Source organism: Staurois parvus, unplaced genomic scaffold (genome assembly GCF_062004578.1).
Source record: "Staurois parvus isolate SC_StPar_1 unplaced genomic scaffold, SC_StPar_1.0 ptg000081l, whole genome shotgun sequence".
Classification (NCBI taxonomy): Eukaryota; Metazoa; Chordata; class Amphibia; order Anura; family Ranidae; genus Staurois; species Staurois parvus.
This window is the reverse complement of record NW_028317877.1, coordinates 5,598,329-5,626,071: the sequence shown is the minus strand read 5'-3', so window position 1 is coordinate 5,626,071 and position 27,743 is coordinate 5,598,329. Positions and strand designations below refer to the sequence as shown.

The window sequence follows — 27,743 nt, the reverse complement described above, 5'->3', positions numbered from 1 at the left end:
AAACAGCCATGCTTTATTAAAAATATTTCAAATAAATTGGTATGGAGATTATGATTAGACTACAGAACAGAAAAATGTTTTTTACAATACACCATAAGAACAACTAATATATTTAAAAAATATTATTAGAAAAAAATCTTCAAACAAATACATCAGTTCCATCATAAATAAAACCGTTTTTATTCGTACATTTAAAAAAATTTCATACATCTACCAGCATATATAATATTGTAGTAAGAGTTCTGTTTCACCAACAAAACATTATCTACCAATTAGGTATCATATGCCTGTGCCCATTCAGGGCCCATCAACCTATACGCACAGTTCCTTCCTTTCACATCCCCACCACTTTGTTTAGCAGCCAGGAGAAAAAAAGCTATACCTGTGTAATCTCAAAAGGATCTCTAGCCAGTTTATGCAGGGTTGAGAGGACTCACTTTGTCCCTGCCCCCCCCCCCCCCATATGTGAGAGTGCAGGGCCAGCTACCAAGCACCAAGGCTGTCACATGCTCATCCATACCTGGAAGTGCCAGGTATTTTCTTTGTTCTGTGCAGCTGAAGAGAGTGTTGAGGGGCCAAGTTTTTAGGACTTTTGCACTTATCCATTTCATTCACATAAATAATAAAATACAAAAATAAATGCATTTCAAGTAGAAATTCCATTTTTTTGTAATGGTAGTCACTTCAACATTATAAGGCCTTTTTCACACAATCGGTCTAATTGCATCCGCCTGTCAGATTTTCAGGCGGACCCAGTTGGACCTTCCATTCTCCTCTATGGAGTGGCAGATGTAAATAGACTTGTGTCTGTTTACACCTGCCTCCAAGCCAATCTGATCTGCTAAAAACAAATGGAAGGGGATCGGTCTCCCTTCATCTGGGCAGATCAGATCAGTGGGAAGTTAAGCTTAAACAGACAGCCGGTCCATTTACTTCTGACTGCCCATAGAGCAGAGTGGGCTGTGACTTGTCATCCGCATGCTGCTCTCTGCTGAGCAAAATGGAGTCTACCCACATGAAAGGTGCCTAACAGGGCACCATGCTTCAATAGGTTCCAAGTCTCTAAGCCAGCGGTTATCAACCTGTGGGTCGCGACCCCTTTGGGGGTCGAACGACCCTTTCACAGGGGTCGCCTAAGACCATCGGAAAAACATATTTCTGATGGTCCTAGGAACCGAGACACCACTCCTCTATCTCCAGGTGGGTCTGTCCCCATGCAGATACACCCACATATGAGTAAGAGAACAGTCAGCAGTGATGAGACCTGACCCCTCTGCCCCAGCCTATCATCTCCCACAACATCCACCCTGCCCATTGTCTGCACTGCTCCCCCAATCATCGATGAGCGGCGACATCATCCCCAGCTCTAAATGCAGGGCAGACTAGAACTTGACCAATCAGACGAGGTGACGTGTCAACGGGAAGCACCAGTGAAGAAGTTTTGACGTCCTAAGATTGGGAGTGGTCTCTGTCAGGGAGCCGGCTAGCTGGGGACTGGGTGGAGGAGGGGGGAGAGCGGATCCAAGATGGTGTCAGTGAGCAGGTGAGAGCGGGCCGTGTGTGAAGAGAGCTGGCAGCTCTGTGTGGTGGGGATGGGGGAGGTGTGACACCTTGTATGGCAGGAATGAGAAGAGCTGCTGCAGTTATGAAGTAGCAACGAAAATAATTTTATGGTTGGGGGTCACCACAACATGAGGAACTGTATTAAAGGGTCGTGGCATTAGGAAGGTTGAGAACCACTGCTCTAAGCCACTGCAGTTTCCTTGCAGGTGTTAAGTATTGTTGGTAAGTGCTTATATTAATTTGGAAGTTAAACTATATGGCCAAACGCTTGTGGACACCTGGCCATCACGCCTATACTCTTTGTTCAAAAGTATGTAGAAACTTTAAATGCATTGCGTAAAGTATGCTGTTAATGTTACAGCATACAAAGATATTTTAGACAATTGTCTTCTTTTAGAATTGTTCCAAAACTGGCCAATAAAGACATGGTTTGAGTTTGGTGTGCAGAAACTCAAATGGCCTGCATAAAGCACTGACCTTAGTGCTATTGAAACCTTTTTTTAGAAATTAGAATACTGGGTCTTCTTATCCAGTCATCAGTGCTTGATCTCAGGAATGCTCTTTAAATTGATTGGGCACATAGTCCCACAAATACTCTTCAAGATCTTGTGTAAAAGCTTTCCTAGAATAGACACAAAGGGGTGGGTGCCCTCAAATTATTGTCCAAGGTTTTGGAGTGGGTTGCCTAAAAAGCTCATATAGTTTTGATAACCACATGTCCAATATTTTTGTTATCTATATAGTGTATGCCCTAGGAACCAGTTTCCCAACTGAAGGATTTCATTTCAGCACAATTTACCTGCTGCTGAGATTCCGAAGGGAAACGAGCAGGTGACGTAAATTGATTTTCTAGCTCCAGCTCATACTATGCATTTAGTTGTAAAATCTGGTGCTTAAATGGACTGCGGTGTTTGTTCTGTGACCATTCATTCATGATATATGCCATTTGATATATGGTGAATCAATAACTGCTGACTACTTTCCATTCTAGTAGATCTAATTATATTTTTTAAATTCTGATAAAAAATTATTTTACCATGATGGATCTCCAGTTCCCACATGTGTATTTTTTTTTCTTTTACATTGCTTTTGTGCTGGTTTACATTTCCATATCCATGTATAAACACTGCAAAAAGTGCAAATTAAATAATCGTAACTGTGCATCATGACACCTTTCAAGGTCTGTCATTTGTGAGTGTGGTGTTTCATTAGAAAATTGTTTAGACAAATAGACAATGATGGAATTATATCTGTAGCCTTAGCATAGCTTGGCAGAGAAATTTGCACATTCTAAGAAATATTTCATATACATAAATTCTGCAAAACGTTCAGATCAGTATTCGTATAATACGTGTCTTATTTTCCCCTTCATTGCTGATGTCTACAGAGAGCTAATAAAAAAATCACAAAAATGTATACATTTTTGTATATATATTTCAAATGGACCTCATTGCATTAAGATGTTTTTGTTTTCCAGCAGGGAAGTCCAATGGATCCAGTGGTAATGAAAAGGCCTCCACTTTATGGAATAGGCAATAGTCCCTACTCTCAAACACAGCAAAGCAGCCCTTACCCTGGCCAATCATATGGACCTCCAGGACCACAAAGATATCCGATGGGAATACAGGGACGGACCCATAGTGGAATGGTAGGAATGCAGTATCCACAGCAGCAGGTTTGTGCTTTTATATTTGTTTTATCAGTCTTGTGTGGAGTGCTATGCAGTACATATTGGCTTTTTCAATAATATTGTGCAAAGGAGGGTAATGTGTGAATGCAATAAGCCCTAGCCCTCGTTATTTCAATTTACTGCAATCATTGACATATTACTCATTGCCATGGGTTTCTGCAGTTTGTGGATCATTGTTGCCTTTTGATTTACTTTAATGGAAGGAAACCCATGCTGCTGAAAGATATATGAACGCTGCCTCTGTTGACTTCTGAAAATGTTAGTTGTCTGGCTGTCTCTGGTTTTAATACTTTTGTAATTCACTGAACAAGCATTCAGAGAAAATAAAGCCATAAAGAATAACCATAAGAATAGACTCCATATCTAGCTACTTGTGGGAAGTATCAGCAATACACAGAAACATTGACCCTAGCACAACTTTGAGTGTAAAACTCTTTGGGGAAATTTGAGTACATATTCTCAAAATACTACAGAAATATTTTATAAAAACCATCACCTTTCCACATTTAAAAAAAATAGAACAAAATTCTTTGTTGGCTCAGGATAGCAGCCAGAGAAGCTTTATCATCGTAAGGAGAGGTCAGCCTTGGTAAAACTCCACAGAGTTTTCCTTGGATAGGGTAAATGGTTATGGATATGTTCTTTATCATCTGACCTTATTGGAGTACGCCTGTGGTGTTTTTTTTTTTTTTTTTTTCTACATTGAAAATTCTCAGTGTGAGGATCAGTATAGCTGGCCATCAGATTGATGGTCACCGCTGGATTAGACTGGGCCACCGCTGGATTAGACTGGGCCAACAAACAGCAGTATTAACATTTATGTTCTATAGTACCAAAAGGTCTAGGTGACCTGAGTTACTGCAAGTGCATGGCATGTTGTGTACTGCAGTCTAGTGAGATTCCATTCATTTTAAGTAGCACCCCAACATGCAACAGTGCAGCAGAGAAATGTTGTAACACAACACAGTACATAGATGTGAACAGTCTATGCATGACAATGCAACATGGACTATTTTACTTGCTTTGTGGCCTATTTAGAGTGAATGGGCTTCTTAACAAACATTCAACCTACCAATGTGAATTAGCCCTAAAGATTTTACAGGATATTGATGGGGCAGGGAACTGAAGGAAGCCCAGCTTTTAAGAGGACGTGCTGTGTTGGGTTTTTGTGCCAGAGCTGGGCATATTCATGTAGACTTAACTCAAACAAGCTCCCCCTAGATTTGCTCCTGTACTCAATCACTAATCAGTTACTGTGTTCAAATGTTTGTTTTGCCACCTCTGGGACAAAAACTCCAAATGGACACGGTCTGTCCTTGCATGTAATGCTATGTGAATGTGTTCTATGGTGCTGGCTTCTGATTGGCCATTACCATCTGCCTGAGGCTTGCCCAGCATATCAGAGTTGATTGGTGGGTTCTTGACAGCATTGAGTACTCTATCCATATAAGTGTTAGTTTGAACTGGCTTACTCCTGAATAAAAATAATTAAATGAAATAAGGCTTTGGAAACAAAATTTGTGATGTGCTTTATGGTCATTGTTTGTGGAGCCATTTCATTGGTAATTATAATCTTGTAAGCATTTTGTTGATTATTGTAGGCCTTCCAGTTTACCCTGCATCTGATGTGCTTTTGGAAATACAATGAATGTTTAAATGTTTGCGCTTACCAATTTTAGTTGCATGTTACGCTAGGAATTCTTTGGTGGACCCAGGGATCCTTAAAATAAATGGGTCACTGGGACAAGTAAAATATAGAATAGTATATTTAATTATCTTCTACTATTTTTAAATATTGAAATAGTGCATACATATGCCATTACAACTGACTGCAGTTCTCAGTATGTTGCTACCTGGAAGGCAGTCCAGACGCATACAAGAAGTCTTGAAAACATGCAGGTACCTATTGGTGTGGGATTTGCTGTGCTGATGCTAGTTTGAAAAATGAGGATGACCCAGAATTGCTTTAAAGCCACATTGTGTTACTTCAAGTGATTGTCATTAGAGTATAGGTGCTGTCACTGCTAAACCTCTTTTGAAAATGAAGGTTGCTTGGCTCTGTCTAGCTTCAACAATTTTGAGTCGCAGTGCCAGATCAAGCATGCTGTGCATGATTGTCAGAATTTCTGCGGCGTCATCAGACTGTGCATTGTGAATGACAAATCTCAGGTGGAGACACCACCCTGAAACAGTTGTCAGCAGTTGTTTGTAAGTACAGCAGAGCTGTAGTATCTGGGGAGGCTGTGAGAAGTCTTTTTTCCATGGGTTTGCAGAAGACTACCCAATAAAGGCACTTTGGATGTTAATGAGGACTGGAGATGTATGGTTAGGATGGTGCAACTGGAGGTTACTTTAAAGACTTCAACAAAGCGGCTTGAACATTGAAAAATCCTGCTGTAAATGCTAGTCTTATACATAGAATAAAAATATTGACAATTAGAGCAAACATACATTATTTTAATAGTTTGTACTTTCAGCTCCAAAATGGTGATACAATAGCAGCTATTAAGCTTCTTACACCGTTCCATTCCACAAGGTGGAGTTAAATGTAATATTTTATTACCTGGATAAAGGGAATACAGCCAAGCCATCAAACCAAATTACTTTTATTTATTATGCTTTTAATTATTATGCTTTCATCTAAATGGCAACACTTCTTCCACTTATCAATCATAGTAGTTGCCCTTACTTGGTCCAGTTTTGTGACAGATGTCAGCTGCCCAGTTTCATGTTCATACAAAGCCAAGGTGGTTATATGAGATGATTTTTGGTAAGGAGTTACAACATGTTAAGTAGATGAGTGTTGAGATTTCCTGTTCATTTGCTAATTGCTGTATAATTGAAAATTATCCATAAGCAGGCAGTGACCTGGCACAGTGATTGGCTGTTGGCCCTTATCCTTCTTTTCACAGTGCTAGCATAATTGGCTGAGCCACACTACGGTTATGATCACTAATATCCAACGAGGGAAAAAATGAATGGATAATTAGAACACCAAATTTCTTTTGAATGGCTAAAACCTTTGTCATACAGATACTGCAGCTCAGGGCTTAAAATTTCAAGTCCTGAGCTACTAGCCAGGCCTTAAGAGTTACTCGCCACCAACAAACACACACAAACAGAGACACCTGTACACACACACAGACATGTACATACACACACAGAAACATGTACGCACAGAGACACATGTACACACACACACATACAGACACATGTATACACACACAGGCACGTACAGACATGCATGCACACAGATACATGTACATACACAGAAATACACACGCACAGACACCTGTGCATACACACAGACACATGTACATACATACACACACGTGTACACACAGACACATGTATGTACGTACGTACACACATGTACATACACGCAGACACGTACAGATACACACATGTACATGCACACAGACACATGTACATGCATACACAGAAACACACACACACACGTACACACACACACACACACACACACACACACACACACACACACACACACCCCCTCCATAAAAAGTTGCCGTACTTTGTTGTTCACTCACAGAGCCGGGTACTGCACTCTAGGGGGAGGCAGAGAGCACAGCACACACTCCTTGCTTTGCTTTCACTGCGCTCAGCTATTGAGCAGTCTGATGGCTCCAAGTGCTAATGACAGATCCGGCCTGAGCTCTGAGCCTGCTCAGCAAAACGGCCCTGGGGGACACACTCGCCCCCATCATAATTTCCACTCGCCATTGGCGAGCAGGCAAATGGAAATTTCAAGCCCTACTGTAGCTTGATCCTTCTCGGGTGTAAAGCTGATGTATCTAAGGTTTCCATATGAGCATAAATGTATAATCGTTATATAGTAGTAGTCAGATGTCTGAGCATATTATAAGCTATGGTATTTTTGTTACAATTTTTTTTCTCCTTCAGTTGTCATTAAATTCAGTATAATACTGTGTGAGGTTATTTTATTTTTTAATTATCTCAGGCATCAGTGTGCATAGACACATATAGACCTATCTTTTTTGTTGTTGTTTGCAGAGGCGTTATACAGTATATGAATACAATTAAAAAAAATTGAAAAAGCAATCAATTATTAATCCACCAATAATTATTCCTTGATTTTATTGTTTTCGGACATTTTTTCATAACATTTGGTTAACTGATCAAACTGGCAACAATAAAAATTGAGAAACTTTAAAAAATAACACAGGTCTCTAAAATGAGAAGGGAACAAGGGTCCCTCTCTGCAGCCTGCTGGCAAGACCCACTTTAATACCTAAGCTGTGGCTGGTTCAAATACCACTTTCATACAAGGCAGACTTTGATTAGATTAGCAGGGGATCTGTCCACTGATCCCCTGCTGGTCAGAGCAGAGTGAGCAGATAACAGGCCTAGTGCATTACCATAAAAAATGTTTAATAAAAAATAAAGTAGGTGTTGTACTCACAAACGACAATATAGTCAAGGCACATCATAGAAGAACAGCTGGATCAACACCGCGCTGAGTAACAGTCCACAATAGGGAGTTTAGACATCCAAAAGGCTGACGCGTTTCGAGGACTTGCCTCTTCCTCAGAGCCAACTGACCAAATGTCTGCTCCCTCTTTTATATGCTCACTACTAGTTAAACCAAAGGTCACATGGGCCGTCCTGGACACTCCCCTGTGCAGGTGGAGGAGTCACAGGGGCAATCGACATAATGTAAGTAAACACGAAAGGTCTATAAAAAATACATACACATATATATATATATATATATATACACGCACAAATAAAACCATTGAAACTAGTGACAATCATAAAATCATATGAACCATAAGAAGTGTGCACAGTGGAAAATAAATAAATAAATGGAAAGTTACACATATATAAAAAATAATAAAAATCCTTCCCTGGTGATGCACTGCACTGCTCGCCTTTAAATAAATAAATGGATGGATGAGCAACGCTACGAAGCTGCCTAGTGCTCTGCTTGCCATAGACAACCATGGGACATGGATTTAATATAGAGAGTAGATCTGAAACCCAGCAGAGACACTTATTAATTCATAGAGATGCAGCCTACAGGGTGTGTGCTTATCATTCTATTTTGTTTTTTGTTCTTTCCCCATTCAGTATATTTGGATTCCCCCGGTCCATTTGAGGGCAGCAAGGTGTGCATGTTCCAGGACATTCTTAATGTGGTTGTAGCATCGAGTCCATCCCCAAGCGCAGGAGCATTTGTGTTTGCTGGTTCTTTGAGCAGATAACAGGTCTGTGTTCAATCAATTTATGCACAGGGACATGCATAGAGCCCACTCTGCTCTGTGGACGGCCAATTATAAATGGACTCTACTGTCCGTTTACATCCAGCTGCCCTATGATCGGATCTGCCTAGATGGAAGGGGATGACCAGATTGGAGGTAGGTGGGTGTAAATGGACACAAGTCCATTTACACTCGCCAATTCTCAGGGGTGAATGGAGGGTCTGATCAGGTCCACCTGAAAAACTGACAGGTGGACCTGATCAGACCCTTCATGTGAAAGGGTCCTTAATGACAACAAATGGTAAAACTTGGCAAACTTTCTATTTTGATTAAATGGAATGCCTTTAGCTAATTGAAACTGAAAGTTCAGTTGGGCTTTAGCAAGGTTTAGAATTTTCTTTCGCTGAGTTAGTATTAAGAATGCAACAGAGAGGGGCTGTAGTGAATAATGGATAATCTGCCCAGATCCCACCTTTTAGCTTGGTGCTTGATTCTAATGTAGATACAGATGAGAGCTCAAATGAAGGCCGACACCAACAGTGCAAAAGCCAGACACAGTTGTAAAATATTGTGATAGTACTAAGAGAAATATAGCACCACTGAAATCCAACTTCTGACGTTGTGATTTGCCTAGTTGCCATGCAGATCCACTGTCTTCACTATTAGGTCTCTGACCTAGACAAGCATGCAATTCAGAAAGTCAGAGAAAACTTCAGACTTCTAATCTCAAAAGTGCTGAAACCACTTATTCAGTTATGGTAACAACTAGCATTTCCAGAAGTACACAGGTCCGCATTGGCAGCTCACATAATTCTTCAGTGTAGGTTCCCTTTTGATAACGAAATATGTCCCCTGTGTCTTTGTCCCTCTGCTGAATAGCTTTCACTGTAATATAATTGGTTATATATAATAGGTATGGTAAAAGAAAGAGAGTGTTACATCCTAGATGTCACTATAGGAAGTGCTGATTCACATCTCTTCCGTGTGATGCATGTGCATTGTGGTGTGCACCAAACCTCACTTTAAGTCTCCAAAAACTAGCCATCAAAGGCAGCAGTGCCTTAGATTACACGCTTCAGATTTACAGCTATGTGGCTGTAGGCAAAGGACTGTCTAGGCACACTCGTATACCAGAAACTGCACTGCTATGTTTATAGAGAATTCATGACAAAAGGTATATTTTTCAGAGTACTGTGTAGGCATAATTGTGATTTTTATATGTTCCCTATAGCATAGTAAATATTCACTTTTTAGTTCAGCTCTCCTTAAAAGTCCATGTACAGATGTGACAAATGTACCTATTATCGGTTTTTATAGGCAGTATGTAAAATTGTTAGGAACCCTGGTGATCATTTCATGTAAAATTGCAGGAATGATGAAAAAACGGATAGTAAACACTTATACCTATTCTTTCCTGAATCCTTGTTATGTTTTAGAGAATCATTTTATTCAGTGTATTTCCACTCTTTGGGTAAAGTAGAATTTCACCTTTTTTTTTTTCTATAACATTTTTATTATTGAATAAGCTCAGATAAACCCGGTACTGCTTTAAGGAATAACTATGTAAATACTGCCTTCTAATTCAGCCTTGGTAAATGCAAGTGGCCTGTAGGAAAGCTTTTTGGCTCAGATCCTGCATAGCATTACTGCATTCTGGAAAGGGGATATTTTGGACTTAGTGGGTAGCTTTCCAACTTGGAGATCTTGGACAGTTTCCAAAGAAAGTAATTTACTGTTGGCTTGGCAGGTTATGTACACAAACTTTTGCAAAAAGGTACTATATTAATTTCAGGCTCGAGTTTCTAAAGATCTTCTAAAAGAAGGAGCTCACGTTTTTCTACAGTTCTTAATCCTGGGGACACATTTTTTAAAGCTTCATCATTTGTGCTCTTGATAGTTTCCTACTGTGATAGCAAGATATAAGTTTCCATTGAATGACATTCTAGACAGTAGTGGTTATACGTTTGCCTTACACCATGCTCTACAAATAGCTTTCGTGAATAGTTATGTGTATGTGCTCATTTGTATGATATCACATGCACTATTTTTGTAAAACAACAACAAAAAAAGCGGTTCTAAGTTTTTTTTAACTTTTAGTAATAGGTATTCCTAATTGTTGATACAGCCCAACAAAATCTATATATATTTTTTGGTGTCTTGCTTTTTAGACCTTTTTTCTTTGGGATCTTTAAGGTGCTGATTCGGAAAATTGCATTTGCTAGACTGCATTGGCTCTAAATTTTTTTTTTTTTTTTTCATATAACTATATCATTTTTAGTCAGCTTGCTGATCAATTTGTTCTTCTGTTACCTAGTTTTGTGTTTTTGCATACAAGTTAACAGAAATAGGGAGAGTGTTTATCTACTCCCAGCTGTAATTTTACATCGGAAACATTGGATTCTAAAGTGTAAGCTATTAACTGTATTATAGTTATCGCATAGGAGGTGTATGTATATTGCCAATCATGGCATTTAATTTTTGCAGACTGAGCACAGTAGAGGTTGGGACTAAACAAAACCCTACGTTAAATTATCCTGATTTTCGACAAGCAACCAGAGTGAAGAGTAGAATATGGCATTTATGCTGTATCTCAAAAACTAGAGCTGATAGGGAAAAAAATACCCAAAAATAGGTCTAACATTCGAGGTACCAAAATGTGTGTTGGCCTGTGTAATGTTATTTCTGTTCTGTAATACCTGGAAAGACTAACTATAAAAAGGTTGTACCTATGTAAGTGACTTGATCCATTTGCTATTGCTATAAATATTTCATATTGGTTAAAAATCATTGCTTGCAATGGAAAATTGCTTAAAGCGTGTCTTGATAAATTTGGGAATAACATGCTTCCTGTCTTTTTTTTTTTTTCATGCCTTTACTAGTTTTTCCATTTTATCTATGGGGAAAAGCCATGGCTGTCACACAGCCTGGACTTCAAACATAAACAAAAGGTAAAAAAAGCTGGAACTCTGTGTTCCAGAATGACCATTTACTGAAGCCCCATATCAGCAAAGGTAACAAACATAGACTTATAAACATATCTGCCTTTGCTTGTGTCCAGTACATGGTGAATTGATTGGACTAGCAGCTTAAACAAGAAAGATTAGGATGCTTGTACTTTCTTTCAAGCTTACAGAAAGTGACAATGACACTGCATTTCTGGCACCATAAACAGGTTTTTGTACTTACTGAAAATGTTCTTAGCTTGAAAAATAGAAAGGTAATGCAGCCATCATATATAAGGGCCAGCATGCTGCAATAGATCACATTTTTGTTTTTGTATTTCGCTATGCTTTGTTTGCTGAAAGGGCATGCATGTGAATTTTAGTGCATTAAGGGTCAATAGACAAATTCAAACTATCAATAACCTGGATAAGACTTTAACCTCTAAAAAAAAGTATGTTATCCCAGTTTGGCCACATAGGAACCTACATCAGGGCACTTTGTGTGTCCGTGACAACAAATGTGCAATGCTATTAATAAATTTGGTGACTAGGAGCTGTCAATTGCAACAATCACATATGCAATATGGTAACATTTTGTGGACATCTGATGATCAAATTTATACAAATTTGTTAAACCTCCCATTTCAAAATTATGATCATTAATACGGGGTGTGCCTCCACATTTTGCGAAGAGTTTTTTGAATTGTGTCTGTGTGTGGGAATTCATGCTCATTTAGACAACAGAACATTTATGAGATCAGACACTGATTGTGGTCATGAAGACATGGCTTTCATTTCAGTAGGGTTTAGGTCAATGTTCTCTGCAGGCAACTCAAGTTCCTCAGCACCAAACTGGTCAAACCATGTCTTTACAAGAATTTGCTGCCGCTAGGGGACCTTTGCTTCCATCCCCAGTGTGCCTCATACATCTCAGTCTTGCCCAGCTGGAATGTTAAATTCACAGGAAAAGGAAAGTACTTTGATACAAAATGTGTCAAGGGGTTTTAAGGACTGGCGGTGTTGATGTCTTACTATTTGAAAATAAATCTTCCAGCCTTTGGTGGTGCCACATGGAGACATTTTTGTGATCCTGACTTTTGTGCACAGAGGAACAGCCATGCTAGAGCGGAAAAGGGGCTTCTCCCAAACTATTGCAGCACAAAAAAAAGTGCACAATTGTATAAAATGTCTTATTATTATTATTATTATTATACAGGATTTATATAGCACCAACAGTTTGCTCAGCGCTTTCAATATAATGGGAGACAATACAGCAACAATACAGTTCAATACAAGAGGGAAAGGAGGTCCCTGCTCTTTGGAGCTTACAATCTAGGAGTCTTTGCTGTAGCATTACAATTACCCTTTACAGGAAATGCTTAACTCAATTTGGAGGGGTGTTCACATACCTTAGGACATATAGTATATTTGGTAGAGTTTTTTGTGAGATGCTGGTAAAAGATTTTCTTTTAGATGATCTGCATTATTTCATGTATACCAGTGATAGCCTTGTAAGCAGTTTTGTTGTCTTTATTGTCATTGTCTCATATTTCAGTCCTTAAACACTATAGAACATTTCAAACTTAAAGATTCCAATACTGACTCCATCAAAATAAGACTGAATTGTTCTACCCATTGGAAAACTCTAGGATGGTCATGGGACTGCCGTTCCGTAACACAAACACGACACATTGCTATAACACCAGGAAGAATGGATGGGGCGCAATCTTATTTGCCACTAAATAAATATATTCCAATTTGTTAAGTGTTAGTTTTTTACAGGGCAATGATTCCAGGCACAAGGCCAAAATTAAAATGTTTCAATAAGGAAGTAGATAGTGGTCCTATGATTCCTATCAAGAATCTGAGGAAATGTGTATAAATAAATTTCTTGTGCCTCCATACCATAAGTATACCCTTAGCCATAACCAGAGCAACCTGGAAAATGTTTCCTGAAAAAATGGAGCTAAATCTCTCCTGAGCAGTGTGCAAAAGTGGCAGTTGCTTAGTGCATCTTATGCAAGCAGCATAATTCAATTTGAAAAAAAATATATTTTTGTTTGCCCAAGCCCCAATACACATATGAGTTGCGGGAAACGTAGTGTATTCTGAACAATTCCTGCTCCGCAGTGAAATCGCTCTTCATTCATGCGGTTTGCCATGGGTGTCAATGTTAAATTAATGACACCCCAAAACAGGCTGCAAAATGCAGTGCATTTGCAAGAATCAGATCACATAGGAGCAGCAAACAAAAGATGCATGCACCTTTTTTGTGCTCATGCAGTGCAAATTGAGCACATTAAAAATGAATGGTTTCAAATTGCACTGCAAAGAATTGCATGTGATTTGAACATGGAATGCGGTGCGATTTCCTGCATCGCTATAGTGTGAACCCAGGCTAAAACTTTCACTCACTTCTCCCTCTCAATATATTAACACACACACAAAACACTGTTGTGAAACATCACTGCAAAATAAACCACACTATCATCCTGTTACAGGGGGTCTCAGGTAAACAAAACTGCTGTGTTAATTCAGGTTAAAGAAAAAAAATCCATTTTTATTTTTCCCATTATTGCTTTTTAAGAACAGGATTGGATTTAAGGCAATACTAAAGCTTCACATTAAAAAAAATCAACAAATATCATACAAAACAGTATGATATACACTTACCTGTTCTGTGCAATGGTTTTGCACAGAGTGGTTCCAATTCCTATTTTTTCAGGTCCCCCACCAGCGCTCCTGGCTCCTCCCTTCTGAGTGCTCCCAAAGAAAGCAGTTTGCTCTGGGGGCACTCGTGCGTGCTCACTCCCAAGCCCTCTTTTGTGTGTTTATAAGACACACATAGCGCAGCTCAGCCCTGCCCCCCTCTCCCTCCTTACTGGTTAATGACTCCCGCTGCTGGGTCTCAACCAGTAAGGAGAGAGAGACCGGGAGAGCCTCTTATTTCATGCAATGAGGGATTGAGATTGGGTTCAGGTAAGTATTGGGGGGGGTTGCATACTGAAGGTTTTTTAACTTCCTGCATAGAATACAGGAAGGTAAAAAACCTTCAGCCTTTAGAACCACTTTTAACCTGGCCATACATGGTTCATGGGCTGAACAAAAAACTGAACTGATTCCCCCATTCACACATTTGAGGTGGATGAGGGAATCCTCCCCACTGCTATTGTATTCTGACTGAGGGGGCTCCCCTTTTTTTGGAATACACAAATCAATGTACAGCCTTTGACTTGCAGATCAACCTCTGTTCAACTGCAGTGGCCATGCATGGGTCAAAATCCATCTGGAACCTGCTGAACATTCTGAATTTTGATCCATCTAGGGCCATCATTACTGGTCCATCACCCAAGACCTTTGACTTGTGAGCACTCCTAATAAGTGCACTGGTCGCTGTATTCTTCTTCCTTTTTTTCTATATTGTACTGCTTATGTAAGATATCACAAGTAAAATTATACATTCTTCTATATGCAGTTATTTTGATACAAAGTATTAATCAGTACTTGGTACTCACTTTTTATCTTCCACTTTATATTCTTCAATTAGCTGCAAAGCTCCCGGTAAATCTCCAGAATGCATAAAATGCGCTCAAATTAGAATATAATTTAGTCACCTGTGGTGTGATTTTGCTCAGTAAGAGCTACTCTATTCTAGAGAATGATCCCCTTTGTGTATAGTTAGGATGTTTTGTTTCTCTGACAAACTCTATAAGTAAATCTCTCGACCTTTAGCCTGATAGTTTATTTGCCAGCAGAGCCGTTTGATACAGTATCTTAACAGTCTGGTTTTACCCAATGGGGAGCATTTTATTCTATGTATTATTGCTGTTGTTGTTTTTATTATTATTGTTGCTATTACTGCTCCCTTTCATTATTCCTAAGTGCTACCTCGTGGAAGGTTTCATTAACTTGCTGTACTGGTACAATCTCTAAAAGGCATAGTAAAATGCGTGTGCAAGAACTTACACCTTACAGAACAAATAAGATAGCAACGTAGCTTTATTTTGGTATGTTTTTCACCACACAAATCTTTTCTTTTGGCATTTTTAGAGGGATTAAAGAACAATAGAATGGGGAAAAAATAAAACATTTCTTTCATCATTCATTTGGAAATAGTGGAATGAAAAATGCTTATGAATTCCCAGTGGAGTTCTGACATTTTAGCACTATGGTGAATACAGTGCTGAATTGTTTTGTTTTTCTGTTATATTTTGGAGTGTTTTGAAACCAAAAAACTTCTCCCTATAAATTGAGGATGCTGCAGTTTTTAATAAGATGCTATGAGTTTTGGTTATATTATGAGACCCATGAAGCAGCCATTATGATAATGTTTTACCACATCATACAGTAAATGCAAAAATTGTAATTGGTTGGCTTGTATGTAGTTCATATAGTGGGGCATGAAGTAGTATATATAAATATATTTTTTCATATGTTTCTGTGGAGCTTCGTGGAGCTGTTCGTTTTTTTTGTTTTGTTTTGTTTTTTTTTTAAAGGGAGACCTTGCGTAATCTCCCTGTCCCCCACCCAGTGTAAAAACATTGAGTGAAAGCCTTTAGGGAAAAAATTAGGAAAAAAGGTAAAAGTATTCAACTTGCACCCTTGCCTCAACATGGCTTGCCTAGGTGCGACACTGGGTTTTCCTCAGGGATTCTGGGTAAGATGAGAATGGGGAATCCCATGAGATTATTCTTCTTGAGTATGTCAGTGTGCTATTTGGGATCCTGAGTTTTTTTGTTTTTTTTTTTGACCTTCCATTTTTAAAAAATCTTTTTATATGAGGGCTACAGAAAATTGGTGCCCATCCACCATGGCATGTAATGAGCACCTCTTAGTAAAAATTGGTTTCGGCTTGGTCTCCTATGTATGGGAGAGCCCCTTTTAACATGTTTCATCCAGTAGGGGCTTAATCGTAGAGGCCTCTACAATTAAGCCACTGCTGGGTGAAACATGTAGAGGAGGTTTTCCTATGGGTAGGTGACCAAGCTGACACCATATTTTACTAAGAGGAGCTCACTACATGCTGTGGCAGTGTGTGGACAGGCACCATTTTGCTGTAGGCACTAACCTGTCTGTTGAGCCAGTATTCAACCCAAACACCACCTGCGACCACCTGCAGCCAGTCGGCTGGGATAACGGATTGAGCATTCAAGCAGTATCAATTTTATTTGTTTTTTTACATAGTTGGTTGAAAGATAAATGGAACCTCCATTTTTTTTCTCTCTCCCCTGAAGGAAAATGGCCCTGCTCATACAAGCTTATATCCCATGAGCATGCAGGCTTCTTGCTATGTTATGCATATGTCCATATGCATAAGCTCTAACATTTCTGGTGTCCATGAAAAAGGTAATCTAGAAATGCAGCAGACATGCCTCTATAGAAAATATTATTAGAACAATGTTTCTTGTTGAAGAAATAAAATTACAGTTTGGGAACTGAAGCATAGGATTCCTCCAGAATCCAGGTACTCTAATGAAGCTCTAAAATACATTCACTGTGGGACTGGACACTATAGAATAAAGGCGACGAGATTCTCGACCCTTCTTATGTCCTAAATGGAGAGCAGACCTTACATAACGTTAAGCTCATTATAAATTATTTAAACCTGAACTCTTAAAACCACATGAACCACAGATTTTCTGCTTAATTTGTCCCAATTAATGAGCAAAAATCTGATCTTAATAGTGTTGCTTTTAAGCAAAGTTTCCCTGCTTAAAAAGGCTTCCTAGTAGCATTTCAGCACTATCACTGTTTAATAGAAAGGCTGATGTAAGGGAAAGTATTAATGGTAAACACTATGGGGATGATTTACTAAAGGCAAATAGGCTGTTCACTTTGCAAAGGAAATTTTTGGTTAGTGAATGACTTGAAGCTCTGGTGACTTCCATCATCCAATCATTTGCAAGCAAAAGTGCAGTTTTTAGTATTTTCCTTGCTGGTGGTTGTTGTTTTCACCTATTTTTTACCTTAAAGGAAAGTTTAAAAGAAAATCTCTTGCAAAATCAACAGCGTATTTGCCTTCTGTAATGCCTATGTATAAACCTGTTGACCAAGTCTGCACATGTGTCCATCTCCCAACAGTCACTGAACCTACTCCTTCTTAAAAGAAAAGTAAATCAGACACAAACATGACCTTTTCTAACAAGTGTAGTTATGATGCTACTACAATCTCTGAGTCTTCTGGATGTGCTGTCAGTTAAGTACCTAGTGCTGTATTAGTGCCCATCAGTGGTATAGGAAAACTTGATAATGTCCCTACTTAGTCCAACTTTTATTCAGCGTCTCTGTATATAGAACGCCCAGTAGTGCTGATCTCTTCTTAATGAGTATTCCACAAGTGACACAAATCCTCTTTCTCCACTTAGTACCCTTGAAAAAATATAAATCGCATATAGTGCATTATCTACAACGCATGATATCCAACATAGCAAAAACGCATTTACAAATATTGTGCTAATGCATGCAAAAATCACTCCACCGTGTGTGCACCTTTTAACCAACCATCATCCTTACTCTTACCCTCTCATAAATTAGAAAAAGCTTCCACAAAATCCACCTTCCTTCATGGTTCGGCTCCTAAATCCCATCCACCTTCGCATAGGAAATATACATTCAAAGGAATAGTATATAGTGTTAAATCTTCAAAATATTTTCAATCTGCTCGTGCTCCCCTTGTAACTAACTCCCAGTGCTAGTGAACACACTGACCGCCACCTCCTATCTTGTGCACCTTACCAGACGATAAAGTCCACTCGCTTAGAAAAGGGGGCTCTTCTCACTCTAGAGATCATCCAGTTCTCAAATGGCATCATTACATGTAGCATAGTACATCTATCATAGTGTAGTAGGCATTGGTAGGGATATAGCTTCTTTAATAATCAAATTGTGCTTACAAGAAAGACAAGGTGTCTCAGCATGTGTAGAATGGCATGTGTAAAAAAAAAAAAAAAAAAAAAAAACTTCCAAAATGGCCGTTCTGTAACTTCCGGTTTACGTCTGATGTCACGTTCAGACATGTTTCGTCACTTCCAACTTCATCTGAATCTCTACTTGTTGTCCAAAGATAGAAAGGGTTGTGCTGCTAACCAGAACTATAGTGCATAGAAACCCTGTAGGAGAGTCAAGTCACCCAGCTGTAAGATATGGGGCTAAAGGTTTTTTACTCCAATGACAGGAGGCTTATGAAAAAAAAAGGAAAGTAAACAAGTAAATATGATATACTTTCCTATTCACTAATACGCAGCATATGTTTTAAAAATAGTCCATGTTCATTGAAAGAGTGAAGTTCCACTTTTATTGCGCACTGATATCAACTGCATTGGCTGCGCTTCCTGGCACTTTTACACATTTAAAGATGAGGTCCAGGAACAACCAAATCCTTAAAGTTCAATTTATAGGAAGTATAGTTAAAAATTGTGTTTCACTGTATTTACGTAAACCTTCCTTTTTTATTTTTTCAGTTACTTCCTGGTTTCCAGGTCTAGGCAAATGATGTCATACATCTCAGGAGTCTTCAGGAGGCAAGGATGGGTTTTCTCCGCCAAGCTTACCCACCTACATGCCTGAGCTTAAGGATGATGTATTCCAGGAAGTAAATGCTACATGAATCATTTGCCCTTACTCAAGATGGCCATGGATAGGAATGACGGGGGGTGTTTTTAAAATTGATTTCTCAGAAAAATAAAGCATGAAGTCATGGATGGATGGGGAAGTATACTTATTAAAAAGGAATTAAATAGATTATTTGGTTTGTGGTGCTCAGATGTAGTGTAGTTCCACTTTTCTATGCAATAAATTTGGATGTGTCAGTAGAATTCACTGGCAACAAGCTGTAACGTCTGCTTTAGAAATCCAGGTGCAATCCCCCTATATTGAAGGTAGGCAGGTTATCCACCTGATATCCCAAATATGATGGGACATACATGATCCAAAGTAAACTTTTATTCCAGCATGATGTATAAAAAAAGTTTTATAGAACAGGCTGTCCAATAGTAACCAAGACACGTTCTTTCAATACAGGCCAGGGTTACTGATTTATATCTGTTACTGTGGTAAGTAGCTTGTAGCCATTTTTTTCTGTTTTTAGCAAAGTGCATATTGCATTTAAATTAAACCAGGTCTAGAATTGAGCATAAAATAGAATAAATGCTTAGGCAGTGTTTACCTTTAGTGAAAACAGCATGCAATCAGTAGATCCAGGGGAAGCAAAAGCTAAAATTAATTCAAATCTAATTTTGGGTTAATGACCCTCCTGGTTATTTAATGTGATAAGCAACTTCATTTATTATGAAGGAGAGGTAGGAATAGGGTAGGATCAGGCTTCACTTTTACAGGAAAAGTCGAAATTTGTATATACTTAGTCTAGGGCCACATTTATTGTACGTTTTGGGTAAATGCATGAGCATAGATGTCTATTGTAATGGTTACATGCATTGCACATCATGCCAAAATGCAATTAACACACATTGTTGTGCACTAAAACACACATGCATTTGCAATGTGCAATGAGGTGTAATTAAAAATTGTTCCACAGCGCACCTAATAAAAACATGAGCACACAGATGGGAACCGGAACTTCTTGCCAGTGCTCTGGATGTACTGGTCATTGTAACATATGATTTTCAATTATGGTAACCTCTTCTCTTGTATCTTTACCTATAATAATCATAAATGTACTGTGTGTATATATTCTAATATATAACACACACACACACACACCTCAGCATAAATGAGTACACCCCTTTTGAAAAGTGAAATTTTAATCAATATCTCAATGAACACCAGAACAACTTTCAAACTTTTGCCAAAAATGAGTTTTGAAGAACATTTGTTTAGCTCATTACATGAAATTAAGGTTAATATAATTTAGATTTCAAAATCTTCAGTTTTACTCAAATTATTTGATGTTTTATTACAGGAACTTATATGGCGCCGTGAAGTTACACCGTGCTTCGTGTGTGTGTGTGTGTGTGTGTATGTATGTGTGTGTATGTATGTATATATGTATGTGTGTATATATATATATATATATATATATATATATATGTGTGTACATTCACATCTTTTAAGGTAAGTCTGTCATAATGTGCTACTATAGGATGCATACTAGCACATTATGACATCCTGCATGGGTGCGGTTTGCTACCTCTTTAAGTTTGACAGATTTGATACTGACTGCTGTATTAATCTCTATATTTTAAATACAGCATTTTAAACCTCATGATAAGCAGCACATCATGCTGTGTTCTCTAAACAGCAGTAAAATGTACAGTTTGCAGCAGCACACTTGTGACCTACAGTTGCATATTAGTATTGACTAAGAGATTGTTTTGATTTGAAAAAGGTCTCTTGGGGAATATCTTAGGCAAGAACTCCTTCATCTTGCTTAGATCCTATGATAGTTTGGTGAGCTTTGAATGCATGACAGGAATAATTCATTACCCACATTGCATTGCAAAGGCATTTTATGAAATAAGTTGAAAATTGTGGATTGGAGGATAGATCTTTAGAAATTTCATGAAGCAGGTCACTTCTGGAGGCCCTTTATTCCCCCTTCCCTGTTGGTATTATGACTTGAGGCCATTGGTGAGCATCTCTGGGATTTGGAATATACCTCCCCAATCTCTGTACATTAGTAACTTGTAAAATGATTGTTGATACCATCAATTATCTGTAAATGTGATTGTGCTGTTTTGCTGCGGTTTCCACTGCTGTTACATTGTTTCCATCTATAATGCCTACATTTAAAATAAAGCATGTGAATGTTTAGGGTTTGTTTTAGTTTTTTCAAAGCATAATTTCTTTTTGTCAGGAGATAAAATAAAACATTTAAACATTGCATGCGAATATTCCATATTTACTACAAGCAGCCAGATGGGGGAGTTTAAGGCTCTAAATCACATTTATTAGGCTTTACCTTGACTACTGTGTACAGAGCTGAATAGCTAAAGATAATATCACACCCAGCTGAGTAAGTGATCAGTCCTCCTGCTGTTGTGTTTTCTGACCTAAACCATTAGAGTTCTCATTTATTCTTCTAAATAGATTAATATTCTTTAAAGCTGGACTCCAGACAGCCAACTAAATAAATAAACTATTGAAATGCATATTCATAAATAGTTTTCTATGCCAAGGGATTTGCAATTCAGTTCAGATGGTTTTATAACCCAGGAATCCCACATAGATATGACAGCCAAATCCTGGACCTGCTTGCATGACAGAGGAATTCCAGGCTGATGCCTCTGAAAGCAGAAATCAAAAGTAGGTAGCACTATGGTTGGGTATGGTGTATATACAGTACATTGATATATTGATTGAAACAGGACCAATGTAACTATGAAAAAATATATACTATACCTAGAAATCATATTTGGACAAGAAAGTCTGTGTAGCTTCTAACTCTTCCTCTTTTTAGACAATGAAGGAGCAGTAGACCACTGATGAGGCCATCCCTCTGCTCTCCCCTTCTTTTAGCATGTTCACATTTCTAGAGCACCAGCACTGCAAAGCAGGAGGACCTTGACTAGCTGCAGATGCTCACCCTTCCTACCTTCCTATTCCAGTCTGTCTGTTGTGCAGGCTGATATCAAAACAAATTTTGGGAATTTAATTTTAGGTAACTTTTAGGTAATACATTAATATGCGACTGGTGTGAGAGTGCTGTACCCTGGGTTAGTAGGACTTAAGATTACATTGGGTTTTCACATTTGCAGAATGAGGGGTTCTGGATTATCAGTTATGAGTAGAGAAACCTGTCTTTTTTCAGTTTTCTACAGGATTGGTAATTTCCAAATTGAGTTCTGGAGTTCAGAGGCTTCAAAGAGCCTTGGGAAGGACAAAGCCTCTGACCCTGTGCCCAGGTTTTACTAGAGAACAGCAGGCTGTGTGTGCAGGGGGCTGCAAGGCGCTGTCTACAGTTCAGGGCTGCACCCGAGAGACCAGAAGTCCCAACCAGGAGGCTGAGTCCTGGGCCAGAGCAGCAGGAAGGTGCAAGCAAGTGTGAGAGAGAAAGGTGCAGAGGTTGTACATGAGCACAATGGTGCTCGATAATGGTCTGAAGAACCAGCCAAAAAGCCTTAGCTTGAGGCCTGAGCAGTGGCACTGCCAGAGCAAGTCAGGAGGCTAATGTTTGTTTTTGTGTTTGATGCAATGGCGGTATCCCCTGAGAGGGCAGCCATTTTTGTTAGAATGTTTACTTTCTCCTTTAAGTGTGCCAACAAACCCAACAACAGTATTTCCTGGCTTGACTGAATTCATTGGGAAGCACTACACCTTGAGTGAAATCCCTTGGACTATCATAATGGTTTAGTATTTTTTTAAATATCTGTCTTTAGTTCAACTTCACATGTTGGTAAGTCTAATATTCTTTTCAAGTTACGCGTAACTTAAGTGTGTGCTGACATGCTTGGTAAGCCGTTATAGTTTCTATCAGCTCATACCTCACTGGATATTTTTAAGCATGCTTAGCATTACTAAGCTATTGCTACTTCAAAGCAGTTTTGGGTCATATTGTATCATGGAAATTGAATTACCTTTTTGCTACTGCCAACATGCTGTTTGTTAGTACAACATTCTCTTTAATATATGTTCTTTCCAACGGGAATCTTCTGATGATAGGTCTGCATTCATTTTTTTATGGTGCAGATTAATCTGTTATGGAATGACAATAACTTCATAATCATTTTAATGCTTCCATAAATATCCCCCATGCTAGCAATTTTGGCATTTTCTGAAAACAGTTACTTTAAAAGCACATGTAAACCTGTTTAGTCACTCGTTATGGGGTGACAACTATCTCCCAGTTGTGCTCCTACGGTGTGATCCTGTCACATGTGCCTTGGTATAGACTACAATTGATCATGTGGATCCAGAGGAATGGTGTGCAGCCAATGCTGGAGCACGTGCATGTAGACAGTAAGTGACCGAAAAGCTGGAGGATATCCGCAATACTGAGAAACAAAGTGAAAAATCATCCAGTTAGTTTTTAGAACTACTTGAAGATCTCAGTCCCAACTCCTGGCACATACCTGCACCCAGTCTAGCCACTTCTAACTTTTAATAGTGCCTGAAAATATTCCTGAAGTAAAAGACTAGAGGCAGGCAATGAAAGAGATCACTTTATTATTTACAGGTACTTATATAGTGCCATCAATTTATGCAACACTTTACATATATATTATACATTCACATTAAGGAGCTCACAATCTAATGTCCCTAACTTACTTTCATACATACACATTAGGGCCAATTACCCTACCAGCATTTCTTTGGAGTGTGGGAGGAAACCCACACAGGCACAGGGAGAACATGCAAACTCCAGGCAGATAATATGGTGGGATTCGAACTGACGACCCTAGTGTTGCTAGGTGGAAGTGCTAACCTCTTAGACACTGTGCTTATTCAGCAGCTAAAATAGATATTTCTATAATTAAGCCGGATAAGAAATTTCAGGTACTATGAAAAATGTACCAAAGAATAAAGGTTAAAGTGGTAATAAAGGTTCAGCTTTGAGGTTCGGCAAACATGTCAGAATTACCTGCTCTGTGCAGTGGTTTTGCCAGCGCTCCTGGCCCCTCCCCCTTGACAGTACCCCTTTTAGCAAGTCGCTTGCTATTGGGGGCACTGGTGCATGTTTGCTCTTGAGCCCGACTCTATGCATCCATAAGACACACAGAGCTGCAGTTCGGCCAAGTCCTTGCTCTCTCCTCATTGGCTTCCTGGCTGTGATGTGATTGACAGCAGCGGGAGCCAATGGCTCCCACTGCTGTCTCAGTCAATGAGGAGAGGGAGTCCTGAGACAGCAAAGGCTCTCATGCAAATTGCTGGATTGAGCTTGGGCTCAGGTATCTATTAGGGGGGCTGTGGTGGGGGCTGCACACAGGTTTTTTACTTTCATGCACAGAATGCATGAAGTGTAAAAAACTTCTGCTTTTAGAACCACTTTAATATTGAACACACCAGTACTATTTAAGGAACATACATTTGTTAATCAGAAGGTAAAGGGATGGTGTCACTGTCGCAGCACTTGGCTACTTATGTAAATGGGGGCTTTTTTGCATATACAGACAGAAGCTAAATGTATTGTTTTTGTTAATACATTTTGAAAGTACACTGTATTTTCAATATGTTTGTTAATTCAGAGGTTTGTTGTGTATATAGAACACAAACTTATTAAACTTGTCCTACTGTAAAATGGATCCCGCAATCATGGTGCTTTATATTTTACATTATTGCAATGTTAGCTTACCGTACTCTCCATTATTCTTAGACTTCTGAAGAAAATGACTTCATATGGAATGTATGCTCCTGCTCACGCTTTGTCATCAAAAATAAAGTTCTACTTTTGCAGACAAAGAAAATGCTTTTGATAGGGTAAATTGAGGCTTTTTAATAACACACTTTGAAGTGGTATACTGATGGATTAATGCAATCTATTTCCCACTAGTAGCTGAAGTGAATGTAAATGAAACCATTTCCACAAAATTTCTCTAAATACAGGGCTGCTTACCATTCCTGCTAATTTTTATAATGGCGTGTGAACAGCTCCTTATGCATGTAAAAGCCAATACCAGCACTTCAGGCCTTTCAGTCCCAAATCCAATCATTGTCTGAATCTTGCTGCCTTTGCTTTCATAACATTGTCAATATCCCTCTGGAAAGCTCTACCCCAATCATTCTGGCTCTTTCCTACTCCTTCCACCTGTAGGCAATCCCTGAAAACTCATTTCTTCAGGAAAGCCTTTCTGGCCTAAGAACTGAACTTTTCTTTCTTAACTCATCCCCATACAGTTATTTTTTTTTACTAGTTGCCCCTCCTTCTAGATCGGGTGTCAGCAACCCGCGGCTCCAGAGGCGCATGCGGCTCTTTTTCACCTTTGCTGCGGCTCCGGAGCACACTGCCCACCAGGCGGCTTGCCGTAGCTCAGTGGTCGGCAAGCCGCGGCTCATGAGCCACATGCGGCCTCTTTACACATTTTAATGCGGCTCTTCTGTGTGCCGGGTGCCCGCTCCCCTCCCTCCTCTCGGGCGGCCGCCCCAAAAGTCAGGACTCTGCAGCTAGCCCAGCAATGGGCAAACTACGGCCCGGCGGACCTTTTAATCCGGCCCGCGGAGCGTGGCAAACATTGGCTGTCAGGATGTAGGCGGGGCAGTGTGACGAACTCCTCTCCTCTCACAGTCTGCCCTGAAGACCGGAACGGCGCGGGAACACGGCGAGAGGAACGCGCGGAGCAAAGGTAAGTGAATTGACACAATATGGGGGATGAATTACTATAGGGGGGATGAATTACTATAGGGGGGATGAATTACTATATGGGGGATGAATTACTATATGGGGGATGAATTACTATGGGGGATGAATTACTATATGGGGGATGAATTACTATGGGGGATGAATTACTATATGGGGGATGTATTTTCAGTTTTAAAAATGTGGCTCTCAAAATAAATTTCAATCGTGGTTTTGGCGAGATTTGGCTCAGTTGAAAAAAAAGGTTGCCCACCACTGCATTAAGGTAAGAAACAATATATGCAGTGTCGGATTTGTTTTAAATGTTGCAATGGTTTTGCGGCTCCCAGTCTTTTTTTCCCTTCGGAAACGGGTCCAAGTGGCTCTTTATGTCTTAAAGGTTGCAGACCCCTGTTCTAGATTGTAAGCTTTCATGATCAGGGTTTGCCTAACCCTCTTGTACTGTAACTGTATTGTCTCCCTTTTATGTTGTAAATCATATGTAGTCGACTGGTGTATAAATTCCTCACTTAAATATTGGGTTGCAATGGAAAAATGCCTGATATCCCACTACCTGCACTGTCGTGACTTCACATGTCAATTTCCACTACCATTAACCACCCTCTAATCAGTCTCATCCTAAGAGTGTTGGCAAAAACAAACTGCATTTCCTCATTTTGATTCCGCTCACTCCTTAAGGTGGTAGTAAACCGCAGGAAAAAAAAATTCTAAAAAATCTTCTCCCTGCAAGTTAAGAGCATAATGTGCTAGTATGCATTGCACACTAAGCATATTATGAAAGACTTGCCTGAAAACAAAGCCCTCCAATGGAGCTCTGTCACAGCTCCCCGAGGCTTCCATCTTCACCCGGTCTTCCTTTTGGGTTCACGAGCTGTGGTCATCTGATTGGCCGCGGCAATGCTCTCTCAATGAATGGCACGCTGTCTATTGAGAGCACGGTGTGCATGTGCCAGTGACATCACCGGCTCTTCTACGGTAAATATCTCCTAAACAGTGCACGTTTAGGAGATATTTACAGTACCTACACGTAAGACTTACTAAAGGCTTATCTGTAGGCAAAAGGTGCAAAATAGTTTACTTTCACTTTAATGATGACAGGAATACGTAAACCAGCCTGTCCATCAGGTATTCAAGACTAACCGCTTCAAACATTCATATATCAAAATGTCTTTAGATTACAACACTTTACTTCCCATGAAGGTTTGAAGTCCATAAGTGAAAAGCAACATATGGTCAACCTTTCTGTTCTTGGCAAGCTATGCAGCTTAGTCATCTCCTTTCCTCTCTAAAATCCCAATGGACAAACATTGTGCAGATCACCACTGCCCCTCCCCCTTTTTGCCTCATTCCATCTTGCATCTTTCATTCCCTTCCCATACCAGTCTCTGACATTGCCATCACTCCTCACTTTGCCCCATACCCACTTACTACCTGCCCCTATCCCTCCCACTTTAAATGGGAAAATTTAGGCTCCTGTGGAGCCACTGACCACACAACATCAGAGCCAGACGTGGGTGCATTGAAAACTTTGTTGTCTTTGTTCATCTTCTTATTGTTTGTCACATAAATACATAAATGTACTTGCTGTATTATGCATTTCAAACCTTTTCAAGATTCCTGCCTTGAATTTGTTCACTGTACACTAGTACAACATTTTGAATTTAATTCTCTAAAATGTGTGATCCTAAAACAAATAATTAAAAATGTTTTAAAACATATTTGCCTTTTTTCTAAGGTAAAGTGTGCAGCTATTTATATTTATTATTATTATTTTAATATTTCCATTCCTAAACTGTGAGCAAATAATTTCCATTTCAAAGGGGAGAGTACTTCTAAATGGAAATTCTTAACACATGATATACTGTACCTGGATATGTGCAGAGAAATATGGACGGATAAGTGAATATAGATGAATTTTAGTACCTGCTTCAATAAAAGGTAATACAGCCTGTTGGCAATCTCCCAAACAAAGCTGTAAGCAGAATTAGAGTTTCAAGGGCATTAGAATTAAAAGTATTAGTGACATCAAGTGGATTTAAAAAGCAGTTTCTGGACTTCAG

The 27,743-nt window shown here is 39.3% G+C and overlaps 1 protein-coding gene across 14 annotated transcripts in view; it reads left to right on the top strand.

Moving 5' to 3' along the window:
• The window catches only part of ARID1B (AT-rich interaction domain 1B), a 513,434-nt gene that overhangs the window by 45,225 nt on the left and 440,466 nt on the right, over positions 1 to 27,743 (top strand). For 9 of the 14 annotated variants that reach the window (XM_089669752.1, XM_089669749.1, XM_089669746.1 and 6 more), the window contains exon 2: positions 3,041 to 3,238. In XM_089669752.1, coding sequence (XP_089525878.1) covers positions 3,041 to 3,238 — 198 coding nt within the window. The remainder of the gene's footprint in view (positions 1 to 3,040; positions 3,239 to 27,743) is intronic. The other 5 variants (XM_089669757.1, XM_089669751.1, XM_089669747.1 and 2 more) reach the window with 1 other exon arrangement.